The sequence below is a fragment of the Panthera leo genome, chromosome B1 (genome assembly GCF_018350215.1).
Source record: "Panthera leo isolate Ple1 chromosome B1, P.leo_Ple1_pat1.1, whole genome shotgun sequence".
NCBI lineage: Eukaryota > Metazoa > Chordata > Mammalia > Carnivora > Felidae > Panthera > Panthera leo.
Genome location: NC_056682.1, coordinates 68,658,426 through 68,683,834, shown reverse-complemented (window position 1 = coordinate 68,683,834; position 25,409 = coordinate 68,658,426). Strand labels below are relative to the sequence as shown.

Genomic DNA, 25,409 nt, shown 5'->3' with positions numbered 1-25,409 from the left:
CAGAAGTTTTCACTAGTCTGTTCGCTCTTATTTTTTGAATTCATTTTAAAGGAAGATACTCCGTTTTCAAAGGAAGATGAGCCAATAAAGACCTTCATTGTGGTCTAATTTTGTAATAAAAGAGCTGACAGCACTAGGTGTTAGATTCTTTGTATCAACTTTTTTGCAAAACTAGTTAGTGAATAAAACCCTCTGAACTCTCAAATTTAGTGATTTAAAGAAATATATAGTCAATAAATAAGGCTTTATTATTTCATATGCATTCTGTTAAGTACGAGTTAGTGGTAGTTTTCCAGAGTCAATTTTTTTCAGATTTGGCTGCTCTTCTAAATTTGATAAATTGTTTCTTGAGCCCTTGAATATATCCCTCTACCCTCAGTATAGCTGAATGACTGATTGATGTATTGTAATAAATATGTAATCTGCACTGACATTTTTTCTTTCAGTCAAAAAAAGAAGTGTTTTGAATAACTTAATGGCTCCCAAGACATCACTCCTTCATTTCATTTTTTAAATGAGTTTTATAAGTTTAAGAATGACTCCATTAATGAGGCTACAGAATTTTCAGCTTTACTAGTTCTTCAGTAGTTTTATGTTGTTCATTCTGCTGGTTAAGTGAAACATGATTTTTAGAAAATACAGGTCTACTATATTCCCAATATTTTCAAAATACTAATTTTCCCCCCAAATGAAGCTGAAATAGCCTTAGTATTTTCATCAGTTTTCAGAGTTCTTACTGATGATGCTTTCCTTTTTCATGGTTCCAAGCCCCTGTAATTGAGTTGCTAATGAATGGAGAATAAAGATTTTCTGAAGAACTTCATGTGAGAATGGTGCTTTTTTTCCCCTAGAGTTTTTATTTATAAAAGTGAAGTAATGTCCTTATAATTTAGAACTTTTAGGAAATAAAACAAAAAGTTCCGCTCTACTTTTTAAATGTGTTTTTTTTCATAGGTATGGTAATTTATATATAACTAAATATTATTAAGTATATAATTTTATTATAAAATATTTCTTCTCTATGGGTTAAAAATATAAATGCTAAAACCTTTAACTCTTGGTAGAGCTCTTTCTAAAATAGGTTTTATATTTTATGCCTGAGTAAAAATGGTGTGGGCTTACCTTTCTTTTGACCTGATATTCTTAGGGTCACTTACAATGCTATGTTGCCTTAATTAATCTTGTGAGTGTACTTTGTGCCATTGGCCATATAAAAATAAATAACACAAACAATACATATTTGGTCTTTGAACTTATAGCTAGCTTACCGCCCCATCAGAGGAGAAAAAATGAAAAAAAAAACAACTAATGATTAAACTTTTTGATAAACCCAGTAACAAAAGTGAGGTAATGCATTTGTGAAAAAGATTAAAATTATTGTGTATCAGAAAAGCCATCTGCATATTGGAAGGCCGCCATTGTTAGAACTTCTTTTTTAAGCCATGGAACACTTTGTTCATAGGAAATCCTATTTAGCTCAATAGCAGTAGCTATTATGGTTAGAAGAAGGTTGAACAGTGTGTAGTCCCAAGAGGCTCACAAAGTGCATGTTCAAAACCTCTGATGTGAGCGAACTGCTGGATCCTGTAAAAGGATAGAGGATAATTTGCTGTAAATAAGTAAAGTTATTTTCTTGTTGGTTTTTGGCACAATTGCATATTTGAGAGTCAAATCTGAGCCCATCAGAAGAGTATAATGAGAAGTATAGGTGAGCAGAAATAAGGACCTGCACTTAAGCAGAGGGCTTTGATTAAGAGGCCTGGGGCTTGGGGGGTTGGGAGGCACTGAAAGAACCTGATGATAGGCTGTGGAGAAGGAGAATAGGAAGATTTTCTGTTTTCTGGTTTTATCCTCTTGTTGGATGCTAGTGCCCAGATAGTGGATGCAGAAAAAGAAACAGGCGTTTTCCTAGTTTTGGTCACTGTGGCTGGCCCTGTGGGATTCCTGGCTAGCTGTCTCCGGTTAGTTATTGGAGTTTTTGTTCGTCTTCATTTTATTTCCCTTTCTGGTGTTTTACCCCAGATGTGGAGCCGGTAACCCACATACAAGTGATAAGAATCCTGTCTCTATTTCTCTCAGATGCCAGCAGCTTTGTTGTTTGAATATGGCATAACATCCTCTCTAAAATAGCCACAAAATGGGTATTTGATGTGTGGGGTCTTGGTGGTCCATAACTTCTCTATGATTGCTGTGTACCCACCTCTTCCCCGACTGGTCTTCCTAACCACTGTTTGCACACACTTCACTGGTGCTGGCCTCACCCTTTCTTATTCACCATGACTTCCGTGTTCTTGCTTCTCTGTGTTCTAATGTCCTTGTTAGCGTTGCCCCAGAGAAAACACTGTAGAGGTGCCTCTTCGCATCCCTGGGTCACTTCTGACTTGTGCCAATGCCACGTTGCACTTGATCTGCTAAAGTGGGAGGGATTCCTTCTTGGAGCTCCAGTGCCCTCCTCATGCCATATTTTGTCAGGGTCATCTTGCAAAGCGCTAATTTCTGGTTCAAAATTGTTTGGATTTTGCAAAGGTACCGTTCTTACCATTTTTTCAGTTTCTGTTTGTGGCCACCACCCCTTGCCACCTTAGATATTTATTTTGAGTTCAATATTACTCTAAGTATCCTTTGCCCACACCTGCCTCCCCCACTCTTGCCACTCTTCTTTTGTTACAAACCTTTCTCTCTCCTCACTTTGCCTTTATTTCCTATATTACCATAAGCTGCCATAAGCAGCCCTTTTGGGTTGATTGGGCTCCACAAAACTTGATTAAGTTTTCATATTGTATTAATAACTGAATAAAGTAGCCTTTTCATGTTACTTTTTTGCTCTCTAATAGCCATCTTTGCTGAGCTAAATAGTTTTCTTTGGGTGGTGATCAATGATTCTTTCAACTCCCTTGTCAACTTCAACTTGATCACTTGTATTAGCTTCCTGCTTTGTAAATAAGGAATGTGAACACCACACGCAGCTCTTTCATGTGGAGACATCGCCACCGTGTGGACTGACAGGATATTGCTGAGGAAGTTCTTTTAGCCTAGTTTCATTTTTCTGATGACTGGTAAATTGACATTCACATCTTTGACTTTCACTTTAAATACTATATCTGAGTTGGTGTGTATTATTAATTCATTAAGAAAATAGCTGAGTGCCAATTAAGCATTGTGTAGTATATATGTATATTGGGGTGCTGGTGAGTTAGAGGAGTTTAAAAGCTAATGGGGGATGACTCCTAAAATAAATATTATGACTGGCAACTGTTTAATGTGAGCATGTACAAAATGCTCTGGGAACTTAGGAGGAGAGTGACTCAATTTATTTGGAAGCCACTAAAACACTTCTCAGAGGAAGTGGTAGTTAGCCTGGAATTCAAAGGATGAGTAATAAGCTTACTAGATAAAAGGTACTGTTTAGAAGCTGGAACAGCAGGTTTGTCCAAAGGCCCTGAGGCTTTGGTGGGGAAAAAGTCAGCATGGCTGAACAGGTGAAGTTTGCAGTATAGGATATTTGGGGTTATGAGCAGAGGATAAAGTTGTGCATTGGCCTTTTTAGAAATGGTCATAAGAGAGGAAAAGAGATGAAGAGAGCTAGTATTTTTTATGTACCTATTATGCAAGAACCTGCATATATACTGTTTTGTTAAATCCAAGTAACGTTGTGAAAAAGGTATTGGTAGCCCCATTTTACAGTTGAGGAACTAGAATCTTAGAATTTAAGTTCACCAGGATCACATGGCTGGTAGGAAAGAATATATGTTCCCAAACCTTTGTCCTTTGCATAGCCACATACTGCTTCCTTCACGTGGTTTGTCAAGGGGTTTGGACTTTCTCCTGTTAGGGAACCATGGGTTATAAGCAGAAACATGATCTGCTTTACCTGAGCAAATGATAACTAAAATGGTGCCCAGTTTCTACCTGGTACAGCACATAGTTCTGTCTAAAAGATTCAGTGTAGTTGGAGGAAGACACCTAAATACCTCAGGACTAAGAATTCAAAGAGAAAAATATAAAATAGGATGAAATTAGATGGGATAAATATTTTGGAATTTGGAAAACAGTGACTGAGAAGATGTTATTACAGAAATAGGGTTTGAGCCATTGCTTTAAGGTACAGTGTGATTGAGAAGATGGAGAAGGGCAAGTATCTTGGACAGACTGGCAGAGGTGGGAAGGGACAGGCAGGAAAGGAGCCTCCCGGAAGTAATGGGTTTGTGTTGAGGAGCAGAAGGAAATAAGGTGGGGAGAGAAGGACAGCAGATTACACACTTGCCTCTTCCCTGTTATTCCAAGTCTACACTTGCCATTTTGGTTTAGTCTTGTCTTAAAGGACATTGTTCATTTTTGATTACTTCAGAGTCCTTTTAATTATACTGGGAGTGAATCAATCATGGTCCGTTTAAATTTTTGTTTTGTTTGGGTTTGTTCATTTTTTTCCTCGTTGATGAAATAAAAAACAGGAGGCTTTTAGAGTACCTTGTCACACACCTAGGCTTTGTGGCTTTCATTTTGTCAATTGCAGAATGGGCTGTATTGGCATCAAATCGGTTGTCCAGTATAGTTCTTAGTTTAGTCTAAAAAATTATAGGTCTTTTCTAAGTGTCCATTTTGGCTGATCAGAGAGACTTGTGAAGTACTACTTTGCTGTATGTTCCTTTTTAATCTTTAGGCCACTCTTTTCAATCCATCACTGGTGATGTTAAGTCTTAGGTTATTTAGAAATGCCATCAGGTTTATTCCAAGATTCAGCTTTTTGCATTAGCTCATAATTCCACCCTTGGCATATGCATGCGTGTGTGTGTGTGTACAGAGAGAGAGAGAGAGAGAGAGAGCGAGCATGAGAGCGAGCATGTGCATGCAGGGGAGAGGCAGAGGGTGTGGGAGAAAGAGAATCTTAAGCAGACTCCATGCCCAGCATGGAACCTGATGTGGGGCTCAGTCTTATGACCATGAGTTCATGACCTGAGCTGAAATCAAGAGTCAGATGCTTAACCAACTGAGCCACCCATGCACTCCAAAATTAATTAATTAATTAATTTTAGAGGAAGAGCACACGAGAGCATTGTGAGCAAGGGAGAGGGACAGAGGAGGAGAGAGAGAGAATCCTGAGCAGACTCCATGCTCAGTGTGGAGCCTAATGCAGAGCTCCATCCCATGACCCTGGGATCATGACCTGGACCAAAATCAAGAGTGGGATGCTTAACTGACTGAGCCACCAGGTGCCCCCCCCCCCCACACACACTTAGCTCATATTTTTAAAACATAAAACAATTATTTGGGGAAAAAATAAAAACAACACTGCTGAATACAACACCTGCAACTTACTTGCATAGGTATTGATAGAGTTGTACTTTTTTTTTTCTTGTAGTTTTTCTAAAGATTTTTCAAAGTTGACAAGCCTCATGCATAAGAATCACCCGGGATCTTTGTTTAAAAGGCACTGTGATGGATCTCCCACCTAGTGATCACAGATTGTGGGATTGGGTGGAATAGGTAGAGCCTGGGAGCATGCATTCTTATCCCAAGTGATTCATAAGCATACCAAAGCTTGACAACCATTAGGCAAAGTGAAATCCCAGTATTAGTTCCAGATAATTATTATTGTTATAGTCCATCTTCTGTTAGCTAGCTCCAAGGAAAGCTGAGTTTACAAACCTTGCACTTATTTCATCCATAGTAATTTGTCTTCAAAATGGACAGATACAGAATAACTAGAAAGCCAATGAATGTTTGTTATATTCTCTATGTCAAAGTTAATCTACACCATGGTACATGATAAAAAGCTCTAGAATAATTATGTTTTTCAGTCAAAAATTTTTTCAAATTTTTATTTATTTTTGAGAGAGAGAGAGAGAGAGAGAGTAGGAGAGACACAGAATCTGAAGCAGGCTCCAGGCTCTGAGCTGTCAGCACAGAGCTTGATGTGGGGCTCGAACCCGTGAACCGTGAGATCATGACTGAGCCAAAGTCGGATGCCCAACCAACTGAGCCACCCAGGTGCCCCAGCTCTAGAATAATTATTATTTGCATTTCATGAGCATTGTTCATTTAATCCTTGCAGTCACTTTAGTAAGCTGCCAAGGCCACATAGCTGGTAAGCAGTGACCTACCTTAATTTCCTATTTTTCTAGATTTCAGTTCTCTTTGGTGATAAAGGGAATATTGTAGGAGCACTTTTTACTTCACCTAAATTAGAATTTAGTAATAATGTTGTCACTTTATGTTAAGAAAGATGAGTAAGTTTTTTCCCCCAAACTAGGTAAATGATTGTAGATTGCAAAAACCAGTGATTAAAATCTGGACGGAAAAGGGTATGAATTATTTCTGAAGTATTGTGCTTTGTATTCTCATTTGAGAAATCACTTAACTTTTATGGTTTCATTGGAACTGAACTCTATTCAATAATATGTCTCTGTACATTTTCACAAGGCATTGCCATCAAGGACTAAGTAGTTGTGAAATTGGTTAAGACTGGACTTGGGGGAAATGGTGGTCAACTGCTGCTTTGTTTGTAAGCAAATAACAAAATGAAAATGATTACTTGATAGTCATTGGTCTTTTAAATATTCAGAATTGTAAATAGAATTTTTTGTCCATTAAAAACTTTTGGAATTTATTTACATGCCCCCCAAAGGACAGACTTGGGGGAGATTGCTGAGGACGCCCTTGCACACACATGTGATTCATTGTGATACAAGACAAGTGCAGCATGCATCTCCCTGTTGTACTCTTTACAACAATGGGGTATGCTCCGTGTACTTCCTTTCCACCCCTTCCCCTGGCTAGAGTGTGAATACGGTGGTGAGGTTTGGAGTTGCCACCTCAGAATATGACATGGATGCTATGCATTGGGGTGACTAAGCCCCTCAATAGAAAGAGCCTAAGTTCTTCATACCATGGAACTACTATATCAGCCTTGGGTCCTTGGTGCTAAGGCTGTTATAATATGTGTGAGAGAGAAATGAACTCCCTCCTGGTTAAGCCATTACTATAGTGTTTAGTTTTTTGTTTTGTTTTATTAGTAGCTGAGCTTGTATCCTAACTAATATATTTGGCAAACTTGGCTGTGTAAAATAAAATAACTTACACATAGCAAAAAGCACAAAGGATAAAGCAACAGAGGAAAAAGGTATTCACAGCACGTATTTCAAAAAGGTTAATTTTGGAGTGCCTGGGTGGCTCGGTTGGGCATCCAACTCTTGATTTTGGCTGAGGTCATGATCCTCGGGTCCTGGGATGGAGCCCCCACATCAGGCTCTGCATTGAACATGGAGCCTGCTTGGGATTCTCTCTCCCTCTCCTTCTGTCCCTTTCCCCCTGCTCCTGTGCACGTGCACTTCTCTCTAAATAAAAAAGTAAAAGATTGAAAAAAATGACTTTTTTTCTTTTGAGAGAGAGCAAGCACATGCACGTGAGCAGGGGATGGAGGGAGGAAGGGAGGGAGGGAGAGAGAGAGAGAGAGAGAGAGAGAGAGAGAGAGAAAGAGAAAGAGAAAGAGAAAATCTTAAGCATGTTCCATGTGGGGACTCTGTCCCACAACCCTGGGATCATGACATGAACTGAAATCAAGAATCGGACACTCAACCAACTGAGCCACCCAGGTGTCCCAAAAGGTCAATTTTTATAAAGAAATAAAAAAAAATAAGAAAAAAGATGCTCTTGTAATAATAAGAAGAAAAAGAAATGAAAAAAATTGTACTAAGGTGCCCTTGTCATCAAGCAGATTGGCAAAAGCCTAAAAGATTGATAAAAAGCCTCAATGGTAGAATTCCTCGTGCTCCCCTATGGTTTACCCCTCCCCCACTCTGCCTCAGCTGCACCATCGTGTAGTCCTTGCTAGGCCATGTCAGCCTCTGCACTAACATTCTGGATCCTCCCTGCCCTTTGCTGGGAAGGGAAGGCTGGTCCCTTAGGAAGTCAGCTGGCTGTCAGCCCCTTCCTTTACTCAGATGTGCTCTTCTCATTGACACCTTGCCCACCCATTTCCAGTGGTATCACCCCCCATTTTCCTTACCCTGTACTAATTTCTCTCCCCAGAGCACTGATTTATAATTTACCAATTTATTATTTTTATTGTTTATTATCTGTGTTGTCCCACCAGAATATAAACTCCATGAGTGAAAGGGCCTTTTCCTTGTTGTTGAGGTTCTCTGAAGTATCCTAAGCACCTAGAATAAGCCCTTATCCTAAAATTGTGAAACATTTGTTTGTTAAACAAATATAACAAACTGTAGTAGTAAGGCTGTGCGGAAGTAAGTAGGCAAATAAGTTGCTGAGCACCTGTGGAAGACAATTTGACATTTATCGTACCCTTTGACCCAGCAGTTGTATTTCTGGTTACTAGGTCCAGTCAATACTGTATGCACAAGGTTACCTAAAGCACTTTTTATTAACATATTTTTAAATAATTGCAAATGATTAAAAACAACAGAAATGACTGTCACTAGGGGTTGGCCAAGGCAAATACGGCACATCTGTAAGAAAGCCGGCTTCTCATGAAGAGATCTCTAAGAGTTACCACAAAGGAAAGAACACTATAGAGTACGCTATCTCTCCGTAAGAAGAAAAACAGACCACGGAGAGAATGAGAATATATGTCTATTCTTCTGTGCATACACATAAAGAAATTCTGAAAGAATATCTAACAAGTGTGGTAGAAAAATGTGCGAGCATGGTAGACGGAAAAAGGTTGGGAAAACCTGAGTTTCACTGATTACTTCTTTCTATTTTGTTTTATCAAGCAGGGAAAATATTTTCAGTTCAAAACATCTGAAGATAAAACTTAGGATGGTAGGTGCAGTAGGTCTAAGGAACATTACAACATTTAAATATACTGATAAATATCTTTAGCTTATTGGGGAGACAAAAATAATTTTTAGAAGCTTTTTTTTTCAAGTTTATTTATTTTGAGAGAGAAAGAGAGAGAGAGAGAGTGAGGAAAGGGCAGAGAGAGAGGAAGAGAGAGAATCCTAAGCAGGCTGTGAGCACAGGACCCGATATGGGGCTCGAGCTCACAAACTATGTGATCATGACCTGAGCTGAAGTCGAGTTGGATGCTCAACCGACTGAGCCAGCCACCCAGGCACCCCGGAGTTTATAAAAAGTAACTTAAAAAATGATTCCAATAGTCAAATAGTGGTATTTTTATGTCTGTGTTTTATGCTATTTCATTGTTCTTCACGGTTCTAAAAGAAACATGGGTACTATACTTTGTGCTATATATGGTTTAATTTTGTTGTTGTTGTCATAGATAATCATCTGATTTTGTTACCTTTTCTTTTCAGTCCTGATGATATTGGGACCTGCTGGTATATACTTCTCTCTGGTTCCGTGTTCATTAAGGAATCCATGTTTCTTCCAAGAAGCAGGTATTGTATAGACATTCTGTAATGGATTTTCCATGAAGCTTAAAATCTCTTTGTCGAATTGAGTTCCTTTGCAGAATTCTGTTGTTTCCTCTTCTGACAAAAAGCAAGAGACTACCTTGGGGCATTGATCTTTAAGAAAGGATTACTTTATGTTTAAACACTGTTACAATCTCTTTAACCAAGGGAAAGAACAAAAGACATGTTGATCACATGTCCATTTGTTATAGGAACACATCGGGCTAGTTTAGGGCACATTTGTTCATTGGGAATAAAATCTGTCTCCATTAAAAGGCACTCTCATAAACATCTAAAGAGAAGCAAAGAAAGTTCATTGAGACCTCATGGAACTAGAAATAGAAAGCCAGGGACTGTCGTTGACTTTTCTGCTTCTCGGGACCATATGGTCTCTCATTCTTGCATTTGTCTGTGGACTGGCTCCCCGCTCTCTAAGGCTATTGATGTTTTTCTCCCTGTGATTTTAGCTTACAGGTGCTGACTATTGACTTGTGAGCTTATGTCCCTAATGTTTCCGTCATTTGACTGTAGTGCCTGTGTCTTTTCTTTGGATTCTTCAGGCTACAGTCTGATTGGCCGGGCTTGGGGCAGATAATGCACCTCGTTCCAATCAGCTATGGCCAAGGAGGGTTAGGGCTCATCTGTTACACACATATGTTCAGTTCCCTGACTGAAGGTGTCAGCCACTAAGTTTTACTAGTTATTTTTTACCCCAATTGTTTATTTTTCACAGTTGTATATTTTTATTTTGACTGAAATTTAAAACATTTTAACAGATTAAATATCTTTATTTAAATTTACTAAATAAATATTTAAATGGACAAAATTTATTAAAGCAAAGTGACTGCTCCCCACCACCCCCCCTTCTATAACTTCACTCTCTCATGAAAATATTTAACTGTATTCTTTTTTTTTTTAATTTTTTTTTTTTTAACGTTTATTTATTTTTGAGACAGAGAGAGACAGAGCATGAACGGGGGAGGGGCAGAGAGAGAGGGAGACACAGAACCGGAAGCAGGCTCCAGGCTCTGAGCCATCAGCCCAGAGCCCGACGCGGGGCTCGAACTCACGGACTGCGAGATCGTGACCTGAGCTGAAGTCGGATGCTTAACCGACTGAGCCACCCAGGCGCCCCTATTTAACTGTATTCTTGATGAGTAATTCTGAATGGGTCAGGGACAAATTAAGAATCTTATTTTAAAAACATGAACAAACATTTATAAAATGTCAGAGTCAGATAGGGAGAGGCAATTTATACATGCCTGGGTGTGGTAATAGAAGGCACTGGGATGGCCTTTGGAGGTAGGGACTTGGGTAGTGAGAGAGTGCCAGAGGCGCATTGCATCTAGTGAAAAACAATCTCTGGTGCAATTCCCATGCCTCTTTGCCCTCTGCTTCTCCGAGATCAGACTGGCAGGCATTATTCTCTTTGGAAAATAGCCCCATGAGGGAGAGAGGCTGGCTCTATTGCCTGCCTATTTGTGGTTGTTCTTATAGTAGCGATAGTTATAGTAATGGAATTAGCACTGGTAGTGGTAGTAGCAGTAATAAAGTGATGATGGAAAAATAGCTAAGGCTTTGACAGTGCTTTCTATTTACCAGCTCACCATTTTGAATATTGTGTGTGTGTGTGTGTGTGTGTGTGTGTGTGTGTGTGTGTGTGTGTGTGATCATTTAGTATTGCAACTACCCTTTGAGGTAAGTATAATTTTCATCTGCATTTCGAGACTGAGGAAACTGGCAGTACAGTATGGTGGGTGGTTGTGCCTCCTGGAATTCTGCCTGGGATGCTGGGAGTGAGCCGATGAACCAGCTCCTATAGTTCTAGGAATTCTGTTTCCCAGAGGAATGGAGAATTGATTAACGTTCTTCTCCTTCAAATACAGGACCTACTTACTTTTTGGTCTCTTTTTGGGGGCTCTAATTCTGTTTCTGAACTTGGATGAAGGTATAGTCAAACAATATTTAAGCGGTATATTTTTTAATTATGTATAATTTTAATATAAAAAGTAATAATAAGTAGTGTGTAAATTAGCAAAGGTAAAGAGATGGAAAAAATCACTTATAATCTCTCATTCAAAGTAATAATTCTGTAATACTCTATAGTGTTTTCCTATCTAGTCTTACATGTATGTGTTTCATGTACTGAAGAGCATGCTTAATAAACAATGTAATATCTTGTTTATTTCAATTAAAGAATATGTGTACATATAAGTGTTGCCTTGTAATATTAAAAGCTCTTTAAAAAGTTTGCTCTTTATGTATCTTGATGCCTGTTTAATTGTTCAGTTATTTGAACTTTCCACAGTTTAGTTAATAATTGTAAGGGTACATTTTTGATGGCTTTTCATTATAAATATTGCTTTAATGACTGTGATTTGAAATTTATGTATCTTAAAGGAGGACAGAGGTTAGTGACTTCATTATTCTATTAATGCAAGGTCTGTTATACGAAACAAATCTATAGACTGAGACCCTAGAACAGTGAAGGAGCCTGTGATGGTCTTTTTTCAGTACCAGCCATCATTAACTAGTCAAGTAACAGCTTGTTCTAACTTCTGGAAAGGGAACCTAATGTTCAGAAAACTGCTGTTCTGGAAGAAAGAGGACTTGTAGTTCAGACCTATTTTATGAACACATTGGACTCTATGCCTAATTATTTTAAAAGATGACATAAGTTACTCCTTCTCTGGCTGGATGTCAAATGCTTGCAAGCCAGTACTTTAATGGGATGAAGGAAGGAATGGTGTTTCAGTCTGAATGACAAGCTAGTACTATATATAGGCTATGTCTTCACGTTGCACCTGTGACATTTGCTCTAAGTTGTTTGTTTCTATCGGTGATGTTGCCTTAGGAATAGTGTTCATACTGTTTTAATAGGAAGGAGTTTCTACTGGTGCTGTGCTAAAGGTTGACACTAGTGATGCATATATATTTATTTCTCCACAAAATATTGAGGTTTGATTAAAGAATAGTATGGTTGAGGTGTTAGTAACAATCTGGTTTTATAAAACTAGTTCACAGATGATTCTCCACATTTATCATATTTTTATCATGTTAGTCTGGAAATTGTTTATTGGTATATATAATAAGTAACCTGATCACTCATTTTGACAGCTAATTCACCCTAAACAGTTAGTTTTGAATCAAAATACTTTGAAGAATATTTTTATGTTTTTACCTAATTCTCATGAAATTGCTTTGACACCTGATTATCATCAAGTGAGAAGGATGATATACATTGCAAAAAATCTGCCATTTGGCTTCTAAGTTTCATTTGCTGTATTGAATTCCTTGATTGACATTGAGGTCAGCACTTTATGGTTTTTAAAAAAATTTTTTTTTTGTTTTCTTTTTAGATAAATGTTCTTTGGGTTGCATACCTTTATGTTGTTGAAACATGAATCATTTTCCCTGTTAAGAGTTATGACATTCACGGAGTCTATTAATTCCTTTGAGACCATCAGTGACAGCTTACTCACTTCTTTCTGTTCTAAGCAATTTAAGTGAAATGAATGTTTTTGTGAGTTTTATTGTAAATCTATTAGAAATATATCAAGGTTTGAAATGCTGGTATTTGTACAAATGGCAGTAATGTCATTTATAATGTTATTACATATAATGTTGCCCTAATACAGGGCAAAACTCTTATGTGGAGTAAAAATTTGTAGTCCTGAAGCAATGTACGATTTATAGTAATGGTTTTTCTCAGTCTTATTTAAAAATAAATTCAGTTTCTTTGATCAGAAAGGTGGTGAACAAAGGTAATTTAGCAATGCAACAAAGGTTATTGTCATTCTCACTTAGGAAAACGTCAGAGGAGACATTTGTCATAGATGAAGATAGAAACAGTGTAAATTGGATGTGTTTTTCCAGTCCTTTCAGCAGAGTAGCGGTAGTCACTGAGTTGTGCATGTTGTGTACCGCACAACTCAGCGATGTGCTGTTTTAACCACAGTAATAGACCGTGAAAAGCAGAGAGTGGTGAAATATTTTGAGGAAGGAGTTTTTACCCCCTAACTTTTTCAAAGGCATCATTTGCAACAACAGTGGAGCTGGAAAGCAAGAGATGAAAACTGTCTCATCTAAAGTTGCAGGTTTAGAAGTGTTTTTCTTGTACTTTTGTTTATTCTGCATAATGGGCAGGAAGATAATAATGTTCATTGTCCTAATGTGTTCTAAATCAGTGTTATTTATGGAACTTTAATAGAAATTGTTGTATACTTAAAATTTCCCCACTTTTAAAATTGTCCCATCCTACGAATGCTGAACCTATTTTGTAGTAAATTCACAATTTAGTAACTTGGATTAACATGTTATTTTAATATGTTAATCCAGGCTGCTGGGTTAAGCCAGGCTTCTGGCTTCTTTGGAAGGCTGAGAATTTTAGATATAGAAGATAGGCTTAGACTGTGCGTCTAAACTTTCACTTGCTATTTGGATTGTTTGTTAGAGAAGAAGACAGTACCTATATTGTATATTAATTCAGAGTTGGAATCTTTTCCTAGTAATTTATCAGTCATTTTACATTTATTTGCAAAAAACAGAATGCTAGATGTTTAAACATTACTGTCATACAGACTCTTTCTTTGAGTTTATGTTGATCATAATCCTGGGGGGGGGGAGATCACTTTATTTAAAATGTTGAACCTGATTTTCTCAATAGAATCAATTTTATCATAGAAGCCCCAAGGAAGGGCCTTTTAGTAGAAATGACCATGCATCCCACCACATTCAAACATAAATAATATTTTTATTGCTCTGGTAGCTAAAAACTTTCTATATTTTTTATATGCCGTGCAATTAGTAAACAAATCTCTTCATAGCAGTGTGGCAGGGGCTGTGAGTTTGAAGGAAAAAATAAGCCCGGGGTGGCCATACCCTAAACACTTCAAAGATGCCAATAAATGGGTTGTAATCAAAGATGGGAGCCAGAGGACCTGGGGTCAAAAACCTGTCTATACAGAGGGCTGGAGGCTTCTAGTGCACGGATGCTAGGGTCCAGCTACCAGGTGGCCAGACAGCAGACTTAGTGGGACAAGTAATCTGTACACTGTAAGTGTCGTGAGAAGTTATGTCTGCAGCTGGCAAAGCACTGTCCGTGGAAACTGCTGAACACTGAAATGCCATAAAAATTTAGGATTAGTTCATAGGCCTTTTTCATATTTATGGGTCATTCTGTCTCATTCTAAAGTAAGTTTGGTAGAGTTTAAATTTTGAGGCATATTTGCATGTCATTTCAAATAGTAGTTGAAACTCGCATTAAGTCCTGCTGTGTGGTCTCTGTAGTAAGTTCTGGAGTATGCAGAGGAAACAAAATGGTCTACTCCCTGCTGTCACATAATTTAGTATCTGGTTGGGGAGATGAGGCAGTCCTATATGAAGCATGAAAAAATCGCATAGGTGTCGTTAAATAATACAGTGTAAATTGATGTAGCAAAGACCACACACAATGCAAAAGACCTTCCAAGATTAGTGGTGTTTTAATGTATGTGGTAATGAGGAGTAGCTCTTAAGTGCATTCTGAGTTAGGTTTATGATTTGGATTGTTGGACAGTGGTTGGAAAGGAAGTCTGGACATACTAAAGAGCATGAGTGATGGCACAGAAATAAGATTGAAGGTGGGGCAGTTCATACATAAGCGATAGCTTGAGTGGAGTCACGAGAATAGGATCATTTATCCAGAACAGACATGCACTTTAGGGAGTGAACTAGTTGCAAAAGCATTGGTGATGGTGGCATTAATGAGAAGTCTAGTTTACAAAGCTGTGGCAGTTGGCTGGAAAGGCTAAGGTTGTTGGTAAGTTAGGTGTCAAGGAACGTTGGCAAGAGGTTAGGAGAAATGCACACATCATTTATTTGTATCATGTTGGCTGTGTCCATTTACAAGCAGTACTTCTCTTTCATTGATACCAAATATATCCACAATTTAAAAATTAAAATTGTGGTATGGTACTCTCAAACTCACATTTTAAATTAGAGCTGGCAGCTATAATGAGGATAAGTGGGGAAACAAGACATTTAACTAATCAGTTCTGAGAGGCTGAAATACTATTCTCATTATGATTCACATGACAAACAATGAGCTACTTGAGTTTAAAAATCACAGACCTACTTTCTGCTTGCCAGTGCTAGATGATAAGTTAATTGATTGCTCTGAAACTTGCTAGTTTTTTTTTTTTTTTTCCCCCCAGTAATGGAAGAAGGTGAAACAGTGGAAGAGTGATTCTGTGTTTATGTGGTAGGGACTGAAAACACGACTAACTATTCCTTATTTCATGTGAAGAGGTCATATAGGATTAGAAAATCGTATTCTTGAAAGAGTACAAATGTGTTATAAGTCATATGATGCCTTATTGGAGATGGAATATGGCTTTAAAAAATAACTCACTGATGGGGTGCCTGGATGGCTCAGTTGGTTAAGTGCCTGACTTTTGATTTTAGCCCAGGTCATGATCCTCAGGGTCATGAGATCAAGCCCTACATGGAGCTTGCTTAAGATTCTCTCTCTCCCTTCCCCTCTATCCCTCCCTGGCAATCCTTTCTCTCTCTCTCTCTCTCTCTCTCTCTCTGTCTCTCTAAAAAAAAAAAAAAAAAAAAAAAGAAGAAGAAGAAGAAAAAAGAAAAAAAAACTCGCTGATAAATGTTATGAAAGGGTAACTTTATTAGACATTAAGTGTATCCAGATGGCATGAAAGTAAGGTGAGGATCAGAGCTCTGGAGATTGTACATTACAGGTAAGATTTACCTTCAGTTATTAGCCAAATCACAACAATGGTGGTATAGATTAAGCATGGAAGAGAAATTGTGGTTAGTGAAGAAGGAAGGGGGGGAAAAAGGTATAAGTCATCTCAAAACTGCTCTCATTGGGTTTTTAAGGTAATGTATTGGTCTAACATACCTACCTTTCCATCATGGGGAGATATTGGTAACTTATAATAGGAATAAATGACATGATACATAAGTTTTTTAGAAGTTTTTTTTACAACCAGCATTACTAAAAGTTGTTTATTTCTTTAAAAGAAGAAATTGATCCTCCTTCCCTCCCTTCTTTCTTTCCTTTCTCCCAAGATAAACCACAAGATTTTGTTTAATTCATATTTGGAATAATATAAAGTCAGTGGATGATTGAAGAATTAGTAAGGGCTAATAAGTTATAAGAACCACTTATCTCAGACACTGTTGAGACAGTGTCTCAACAACTCGTTGCCACATTATTTTGCAGAAGCAAGTGATTGGGGCCTGTGGTTGGCCAGTTAATGAAGATAGTTGGTTAGGCATAGAATCATGGGAAGATACTTCTGTTTTAACTTAAGAATGTTCAATTTGATCTATACATATAATATATATGTGTGTGTATTTATATATACATATATAATTGGATTAAAATACACATATATATACATAAATGTGAGTGTGTGTGTGAGAATCACTCTTACTGGACTCGACTGTTTCCTTCCAGTCTTCCGCAGTTATTTTGCCTACACCTAATCCAGCAGCAATGCTTAAAAACTGACATACTTTTACTGAGGTTTCAAAAGCATTCTGCTTCATAGATTAAATAATTATTAAGTCAAACAGATTGTTATCAAGAGTAAATAAGTATATTTTTCTTTAAAAATGTTCGTCTGTTAGGGCGCCTGGGTGGCTCAGTCGGTTGAGCGTCCGACTTCGGCTCAGGTCATGATCTTGCGGTCTGTGGGTTCGAGCCCCGCGTCGGGCTCTGTGCTGACAGCTCAGAGCCTGGAGCCTGTTTCAGATTCTATGTCTCTCTCTTCCTCTGACCCTCCCCTGTTCATGCTCTCTCTCTCTCTGTCTCAAAAATAAATAAATGTTAAAAAAAAAAATTAAAAAAAAATGTTCGTCTGTTAAAATTAATCACTACAAGAGATGGTGTCTTAGCAACTTCATATCTGAGGAGAATTACTTACCAAAAGTGATGAGCGTAGTGACTAGAACTGATTTCCAGCACCAAAAAGTACCCTGGGCTATTAGTTACACCCCTGTAAGGGAGTCCTCCAGTTGATGCTTAATCAGTATTAATGAGTCGATCGACCCCTGTCCTAAATTGCTCACCTGCAGTTATATGTGCGAATGCTCCTATCTTATTCATTATGCCGATATCATTGAGTTGCCTCTGTGGGCCTGCCTAGAATATGGTGTGGAAACGCAGAGATCCTACCTGTGTGTCCCCAAAGCCAAGTGGTAAAAAGTGTTTTGAGAAGGAAGTGTGGGGTCCGTTTGTCCAGTGCTGCAAGGAGATTCAGTAAGGTGAGACCAGAGACATGACCTTGGGATTTGGCAGCTAGGGGGTCTTAGGTGACCTGAGCGAACCATTCGCAGTGAAGTCGTGGAGCTGATTGGGGGAAACTGGGAAGGTAAGAACTGGTGAAGGGGAATTTTCATTGTGAAGAGGAGCAGGGAAATGGGCCGGTGGCTGGGAGTCGTTTGTGAACTAAAGAGCGGTTTGTTTCTGTAAAATTGAGAAAATGCTAGTGTGTGTTTGTACGTTACTACAGATGATCCAGCAGAGAGGGGTAAATGGATGGTACTGGAAAGAGAGAGGTAATTGCAGAAATGGGTGAGACCCACAAGATGGGGAGGTGTTAGCTTTGGAACGAGTGAAAGAGCTTCACCTTCTTTGCAGGCTTATGACAAAAGCTGCATAGGTCGCTGGGTAGATTTGGGAGTTCAATGGTAGGTATTGAGGAGTTTTGACAAAAGAGGGAAAGAAGTTGTACACAAAGGGAGTGTTGAGTGCCCATTTGATATTCGTGGACATAGATGGTAAGTGTGTGTGTGTGTGTGTGTGTGTGTGTGTGTGTGTGTGTGTGTTTCCGAGCAACTTTTGGCTGTTTAGGGGCAGGCATGGAGAAGGTGTTGCTGGAGTTTGTGCTTTACCAGTGCATACAGTAAAGGGAGAGATAGGAGCAGGAATTAAGGGTGGATCTGGAATAGCCATACCTTATGTGGGTTTGTTCCAGGTCCCTTGAGCTCTAGAAACCATATATGTAAAGCAACAAACACCTACAAGTCTACTTGACTTCCTGCTTTTTCTGTCTCTAATGGCTTTAATAAAAAGCTTGTCACCTGCTCTAGAAATTTCTGTGAGTCTCAGTTTTGATCTCTCTTTTCTCCCTCTGACAATTGTGGGTTTTTCTTTTTAGGAAACACTTCAGAGTTAGAAATGGCAGTATCCCATCAAATCAACTGCCTCTATCACTGCTTCCAGTGCCTGTGTTCAGATGTCACCTGCTCTATTAAAGTAGCTCCCTGAAGGCCATCAATACTTCTTCCACAGTGTCCCCAAATCATTGTTTGAAGCATAGGACTTTTCTTCTTGATCTTTTGAATAATTAGCTTAAATGACTGGCAGCTGCCAAACAGATAAAATCCAGACTTTTTAGTGATACATACAGGGCAGCTCAAAATGTCTCCAACCTAAATTATTCCCTGTATACCCTCTCCAGACACCCAAGCTGATTGTTGTGGTCCAAGCATATCTTTGTCAGGTTGTTCTTGCTGTCTGGGATATCCACCTTGCTGTTGCTACCTTCACTCCCATTGTTCCTCATCTGCCAGTGAAAACAACATGTTTAATTCTCTGGGAATCCTACCCTTGTTTTCCTGTCAGGACTAATTGTTCCCTATCCATACTAAACTAAGATTTTTGAAGGGTGTGGCTGTATTTTTCATCTTTGCTTCCCCTAGCATATCTAACACTTATCAGCCATTTCATAAATACTTGTTGAATCGTATTGGTTTAGGATTTTATGTGTGTGTGTGTGTGTGTGTGTGTGTATGTATGTATACATATATATGTTTAAATTTATTTTTGGGGGGAGAGTGCAAGTAGGGGAGGGGCAGAGAGAGGAGGATAGAGGATCCAAAGCAGGCTTTGGGCTGACAGGCTGACAGCAGTGAACCTGATGCAGGGCTTGAACTCATGAACTACAAGATCATGACCTGAGCCGAAGTCGGATGCTCAACTAAACTGAGCCACCCAGGTGCCCCCAGGATTATATTTTTAACTTGCCCTTAAAAATCACTTTAAAAAAGTTTAATGATATTTCACTAACATATTACCTTAAAAAACTTATTTTAACGTTTATTTTTGAGAGGGAGAGAGACAAGTGTGAATGGGGGAGGGGCAGAGAGAGAGGGAGACACAGAATCCAAAGCAGGCTCCAGGCTCTGCACTGTCAGCCCAGAGCCCGACATGGGGCTCAAGCAGTGAGGTCATGACCTGAGCTGAAGTCAGATACTTAACCGACCAAGCCACCCAGGCGCCCCAACATATTCCCTTTTAGAAATAACTTTTGAATAACCTCCGATTTATTGAAATTTTGGTTAGGAAAAGAATGAGGCTGTACCATAATGGAAGGAAGGAGTCTGGGGGGACGCTCGTGAGAACTTGGTACTGGCCAGTTTGTGCAGGAGTGCAGAAGGGGCAAAAAGGCAAAAATGGTATCTTGTTGGACATCATTTGCATTAGGTACAGTTAGTTTTGGTTGTATAAAACAATTGCATAAACACAGCAGGACCTACTTTTTTTGTCACATAAAAGAACCCTAAAGGTAGATGGTCCCTGATGGTCTGGTGGCTCCTCAGTGTGAAAAGGTTACAGGCTTTCATCCTTCTTTCCAAAACCTGTGTGTGCACATAGCTTCCACTTTCAGCATCAGGTCAGACCACAAGGTGGCTGCTAAATCACACCTGTCATGTCTGCAGCAGGAGCTAGAAGCGGGAGGGAAGGCAGGAGAACAAAAAAGTTTAACTTCTATCCGGGGAAGGCAGGAGAACAAAAAAGTTTAACTTCTATCCGAATCAGATTTCTTGAAACAATGTTTCTTTTTATGTTACATTGTCCAGAGGTACTTAACATGATCACTTCAGGTTGCCCAGGAGCCTAAGACAAGTAGTCTTTTATTCTGTGATGTAATGCGCCCGCTAAAAATAATAATATGTCTTTATTTAAAAATAAATAAGCACAGAACCTGATATGGGGCTCGAACTCACGAACTGTGAGACCATGACCTGAGCTGAAATCAAGACTAAGCCACCCAGGCACTCCTAAAAATATCCTTCTAAGAAGAAGGAGGAGAATGGATGTTGGAGTGGATAATCAATACTTTCTATTACACTTGCTCTCCAGTTTCCCTTCTTAGTTTGTTCATTATCTTTTCTACATCATTCTAACCCCTCAGCCCTAGGATCATACTCTTCATCAGCTTACCCACACTGCTTCGGGTCTTACATCACCTATAATTTCTACTTGTCATATCTAAAGTTGACTTGAGTCCAGGTATTCCCATGACACACACAGATAAGGTAAAAATATATATTAAAGATTTTAAGACAATGTTGGGAAGGAGTTCCAAATAAGGCAAATAAAATTATGAAACAAATGTGAGCTTGGTTTGACTACAGTTGATAATATTGAAGGGAGAGTTTAGTTGCAGTTTATCTAAACATATCCTGCGTTAAATTTGAAATAAGGTGGAGGTGTAAGTTGATGGAATAGATTGAGATGTGTTAAAGATCCAGTGGGATATATTAAAATGTTCCCCCTTCAGGTATTAGTTGTATTTTCTGCTTCAGCATGAAATGTCTTCGTCCTGGAAAGCTAACATGACTTTGAGCATCTTTTAGAGCAGCCTTACCCCGTTTAAATCATATTCTGATGGGATACCTGATGCACAGAGCAAAACAGATCTCTAGAGAGGGAGTTCAATTGCTGGATCATGTTGGGAATTTGGTTGCCATAACGACAGCTTCACAGATACGCTGCACGTATAAGTGTAGGCTTTCACAGTCCTTGGGAAACTGGCATTGGTAGTGTCTTAACAAAGTAAGTAACCTTAAAGAGAAGGACTCTGATGTTTTTGGCTGTAGTAGTACAATTGATAGGTTATCCAGGTCATCTGATGCTTGAAATCTTCAGTCAGGGAATTTGTCATTTGTGATCCTTGGTGTAAATGACTGTGAGTTCACTCTAGAGTTTCGTTTTAGTGATGTTTGGATTTCTCTTGCAAAAGTAAATACAGTATTTGATAAAGGTTTTAAAGTCTGATGTGTGTGTCAATAAAATACTGTATTTTTCTCTGTAAAAAACTGGATTTACTTATCTGCTGCTAAGTGGAATGGAACCCGCAACCCATGTTTGTGCCACGGTCATTTTGGGGGAGGCTTGGTGTGGAGGGATGTGTGAACTACCATTTCACCTGTTTGAATTCAAACTGCCTTTAAATATCTATCAACTATATTTATTTTTATAAAATGCTTATTTATTTATTTTTGAGAGAGAGAGAGATCATGGATGTGCATGGGAGCGAGAAGGGGGCAGAGAGAGAGAGGGAGACAGAGAATCCCAAGCAGGCTTTGACATGGGGCTCAAATCATGAACTGTGAGATTATGACCTGAGCCCAAATCAAGAGTCGACTGCTTAACCAACTGAGGCACCCAGGCACCCCTAAAAAAATTTTTTTTAAATGTTTATTTTTGACAGAGAGAGAGAGACAGAGCATGAGCAGGGGAGGGGTAGAGACAGGGGGAGACACAGAATCTGAAGTAGGCTCCAGGTTCTGAGCTGTCAGCACAGAGCCCAACTCAGGGCTTGAACTCACAAACCTCGAGATCATGATCTGAGCTGAAGTCAGACCCTCAACCGACTGAGCCACCCAGGCGCCCCCCCCCCCACCTATTTTTTTTTTAATAAGAAGCATAGTTTCGCTATTGGGAAGACCAACAGAAAATAAGGGTGTTATTAGTAAGAGAAAGATTGTGATATGAAGCAAATCATACATGGTGAAATTGGAATATTAAAATAAAAACTTCCAGTTAATCATAGTTCAGGGTCCCTTTATTTTATTTAATTATAAGTTAAATTATATATATATATATATGCATAAAAGACTACAAAATCGTATATTAAAGAAAATGACTTTATTCTATTATTTATTTATTCTATTATCCTAGTTGATTTTTTAACGTACTGACAATTGTTTAAAAGTACTTCAAGAATTAAGAAATATACTCTCAGCTATTATTTCATTTTATTTCATGTATTATCTTTATATTAGAATTTAAATGAATGTAATGTGTGCTTAAAAACTACCTTCCATATTTATTACTGATAAGAATATTGAGCTGTAAGTTCAAAATATTAAAAAAAAATTATTTCCTTTCGTGTTTCTTATCTTGTCACATATCTGTGGCTTTATAGAGGTTATGTATTTTTTTGCAATGAAATATAAGATATAATTTCTAGTATTTCATGTTCATATGTTATAGATCTATATAAACATTAAGTAAGTATATTTTCTTAGTTATTTGGTTATATGGTTTTTTTTCAGTTATATTTAAAGGATTATTTTTACTTTGTCTTTTATTAATGTCTTTATGTTTTATAGCTATAAACTGCTTAGTTTATCAGCTTTATTAAGATAATGTTTATTTCTTAATATAAACATCTTCAGATAATTTAAAATATTGAGGCAGTGGTCAAAATCTGTCAAACATTTTCCTCTGGTTTATTTTTGTTATTTTTTGCTTTATTAAGATGAATTTAGAAAACCATCTTAAAGTATTTATACTTTAGTTTTACAAATAGAAAAACTACGAGTATTTCATTTTCATCATTCTTAATCATATATAATACATGATATACCTATGTCTATACCTGTATATGTTCTTTATTTATATATCTATATGTATATATTGCAGAGGTCTGCTGCCATGATAGTTTATATAGTCTAAAGGAATAATTCCTTGTTATTCAGAATCTTGAGACCACTTCAGTTTACCCCTTTGTCATCTGATCTTGATTTTTAACTGACATAATTTTGGAAATACAGAATGAAGAGTTAATTGTGAATAGAGTTTTCTAGGTTTTATAATCATTATCCCATTTAAGTGAATTTTTTTTTTTTGGAAGTATGACTGACATCTATTAAGTGAACCTTAAAAAACTGTTATATATAAATTTGTGTATGGAAACATCCCTCTGGCTAAAGCAGAGGTATTTTTCATTGATTATCTATGTCAGAGTATAAAGTAATTATAGTTCTTCAAAAACAGTAGAGAAGAACTGTCTGATAACTACTACAGAGTGAGAAGTATGAATTTTAATTTTTCTAAGAATGTGCTTGTGGGACAATAAGTAGAAAAGACACTGGATTAGAGTCCTCATGTTTGGCAATAAAGATGGTTAGAAGATAAAATACAAGATTATGAACTGTAACTGACCAAGACAGAGGTTTCTGAAGTGGGCTAGTTAGTAGATTCACCTGGCTGAATGGGTAAAATGGGTAAAATACTGAGACCCAGGCCTAGAGATTTTCCACTACAATCTGTATTGGACCATGCCACTCTCATTTTCAAAGTTTACAAGCAAGTGGTCAGATGTGAACTGAGAGGCTGAGCTAATGACTATGAGACTGATGTGTAGCCACTGAAGTTTTTTTTTTTTTTTAAGTTTATTTAGACAGAGAGACAGAGCATGAGTGGGGGAGGGGCAGAGAGAGAGGGAGACACAGAATCTGAAGCAGGCTCCAGGCTCTGAGCTATCAAGCTGTCAGCACAGAGCCTGATGGCGGGGCTCGAACTCATGGACCACGAATCATGACCTGAGCCGAAGTTGGACGCTCAACCGACTGAGCCACCCAGGCACCCCGATGTGTAGCCACTGAAGTTTTAAGATCAGTAGAATGGGAAGATAGTGGAAGATTGGCAAAGTTGGAACCAAAACAGGAATCCTATCTCAGTAGCCTTGGTGTGTCAAAGCTAAGGGCCTGACTAGTATTTTCAGGGAAATAGAAGATGATGGGTCACATGTCAGTGTAATTTAGAAGGACTAATTGACGAAATTTAGGGACTGAAATTACAGACAAGGGACAAGTTGGAGTAAAAGATGATTCCAATGCTTGGAACTTGCATGTGTGGTAGTGTGATGCCTTTGCCGGCTATAACCAAATCTGGAGGGAATGAAGCTGGTGGAGATCAGAGTTAAATATATTTGGTATTAGGCCTGTTGTGGTACATGCTTTGACAGACAGGGGGAGCCACAGGAGGTGTGAGGAGAACCTGGGCATTGAGTCACCTGAAACGCTTTGGAGATGGGGTAGTGTAGGTGTAAAGGTAGGTAAATAGGGAGAATACAGAAACAGAAATGAGATTCTTATAAGGTCAGAAGGCTACAGGGACAGAATTTGACAACTAAGATATTGCTTTGCTGCCCATTTTCATGCAGAATTATCTCATGTCTTGTTTTAAGCAAGCTATGCAACATATTGCCAATTCTCATATTAAATGGTTGTCGGATTTCATAAATTCTATTGAACTTTGTAAATGAGGTAGTTTTAGTCTTTTGCAAAACATAATTTGAAAATGATAGTTTAGGTTCCTTCCAGTTTTCTGGATGTTCTGTCAACATTCATGAACATCTTTTTGTATGGACGTATGTTTTTATTACTTTTTGAATACCTAGGGGTGAAATTGCTGGGTTATATGGTACATGTATGTTTAATTGTATAAACAAGTGCCATGCTGTTGTGTATAATAGCTGTAACATTTTGCATTCCCAACAGCTTATGAGAATTCTGGTTGCTTTACCTCTTCCCCAACTCTTGGTATTGTCAGTCTTTTTAAAATCAGCTTGTCCGTGTCCAAAGTTTGTTAGGATTTGATTGGATTTGCACTGAATCTAAAGATCAATTTGGGAAGATTTACTCTCAGTAAGATTGAGCCATCCAACCTGGTATATTTCATAATTTAAATCTTCTATTATTTCCCTTTGCATGGTTAAATACTCTTTTTGTAATTTTTTGTGTATAGGTCATATATGTCTTCATTAAATTTATTCCTAAGTATTTTACTTATTTAAAAAAAAATTTAATGTTTATTTAATTTTGAGAAAGAGAGAGAGAGAGAGAGCGCACGAGCAGGGGAGGGGCAGAGAGGGAGACACAGAATTCGAAGCAGGCTCCAGGCTCTGAGCTGTCAGCACAGAGCCGGACGTGGGGCTTGAACTCATG

The 25,409-nt window shown here is 38.2% G+C and overlaps 1 protein-coding gene across 9 annotated transcripts in view; it reads left to right on the top strand.

Moving 5' to 3' along the window:
• The window catches only part of RAPGEF2 (Rap guanine nucleotide exchange factor 2), a 252,858-nt gene that overhangs the window by 97,673 nt on the left and 129,776 nt on the right, over positions 1-25,409 (top strand). For all 9 annotated transcript variants that reach the window (XM_042935155.1, XM_042935159.1, XM_042935162.1 and 6 more), the window contains one exon: positions 9,276-9,359. In XM_042935155.1, the coding sequence (XP_042791089.1) occupies positions 9,276-9,359 (84 nt within the window). The remainder of the gene's footprint in view (positions 1-9,275; positions 9,360-25,409) is intronic.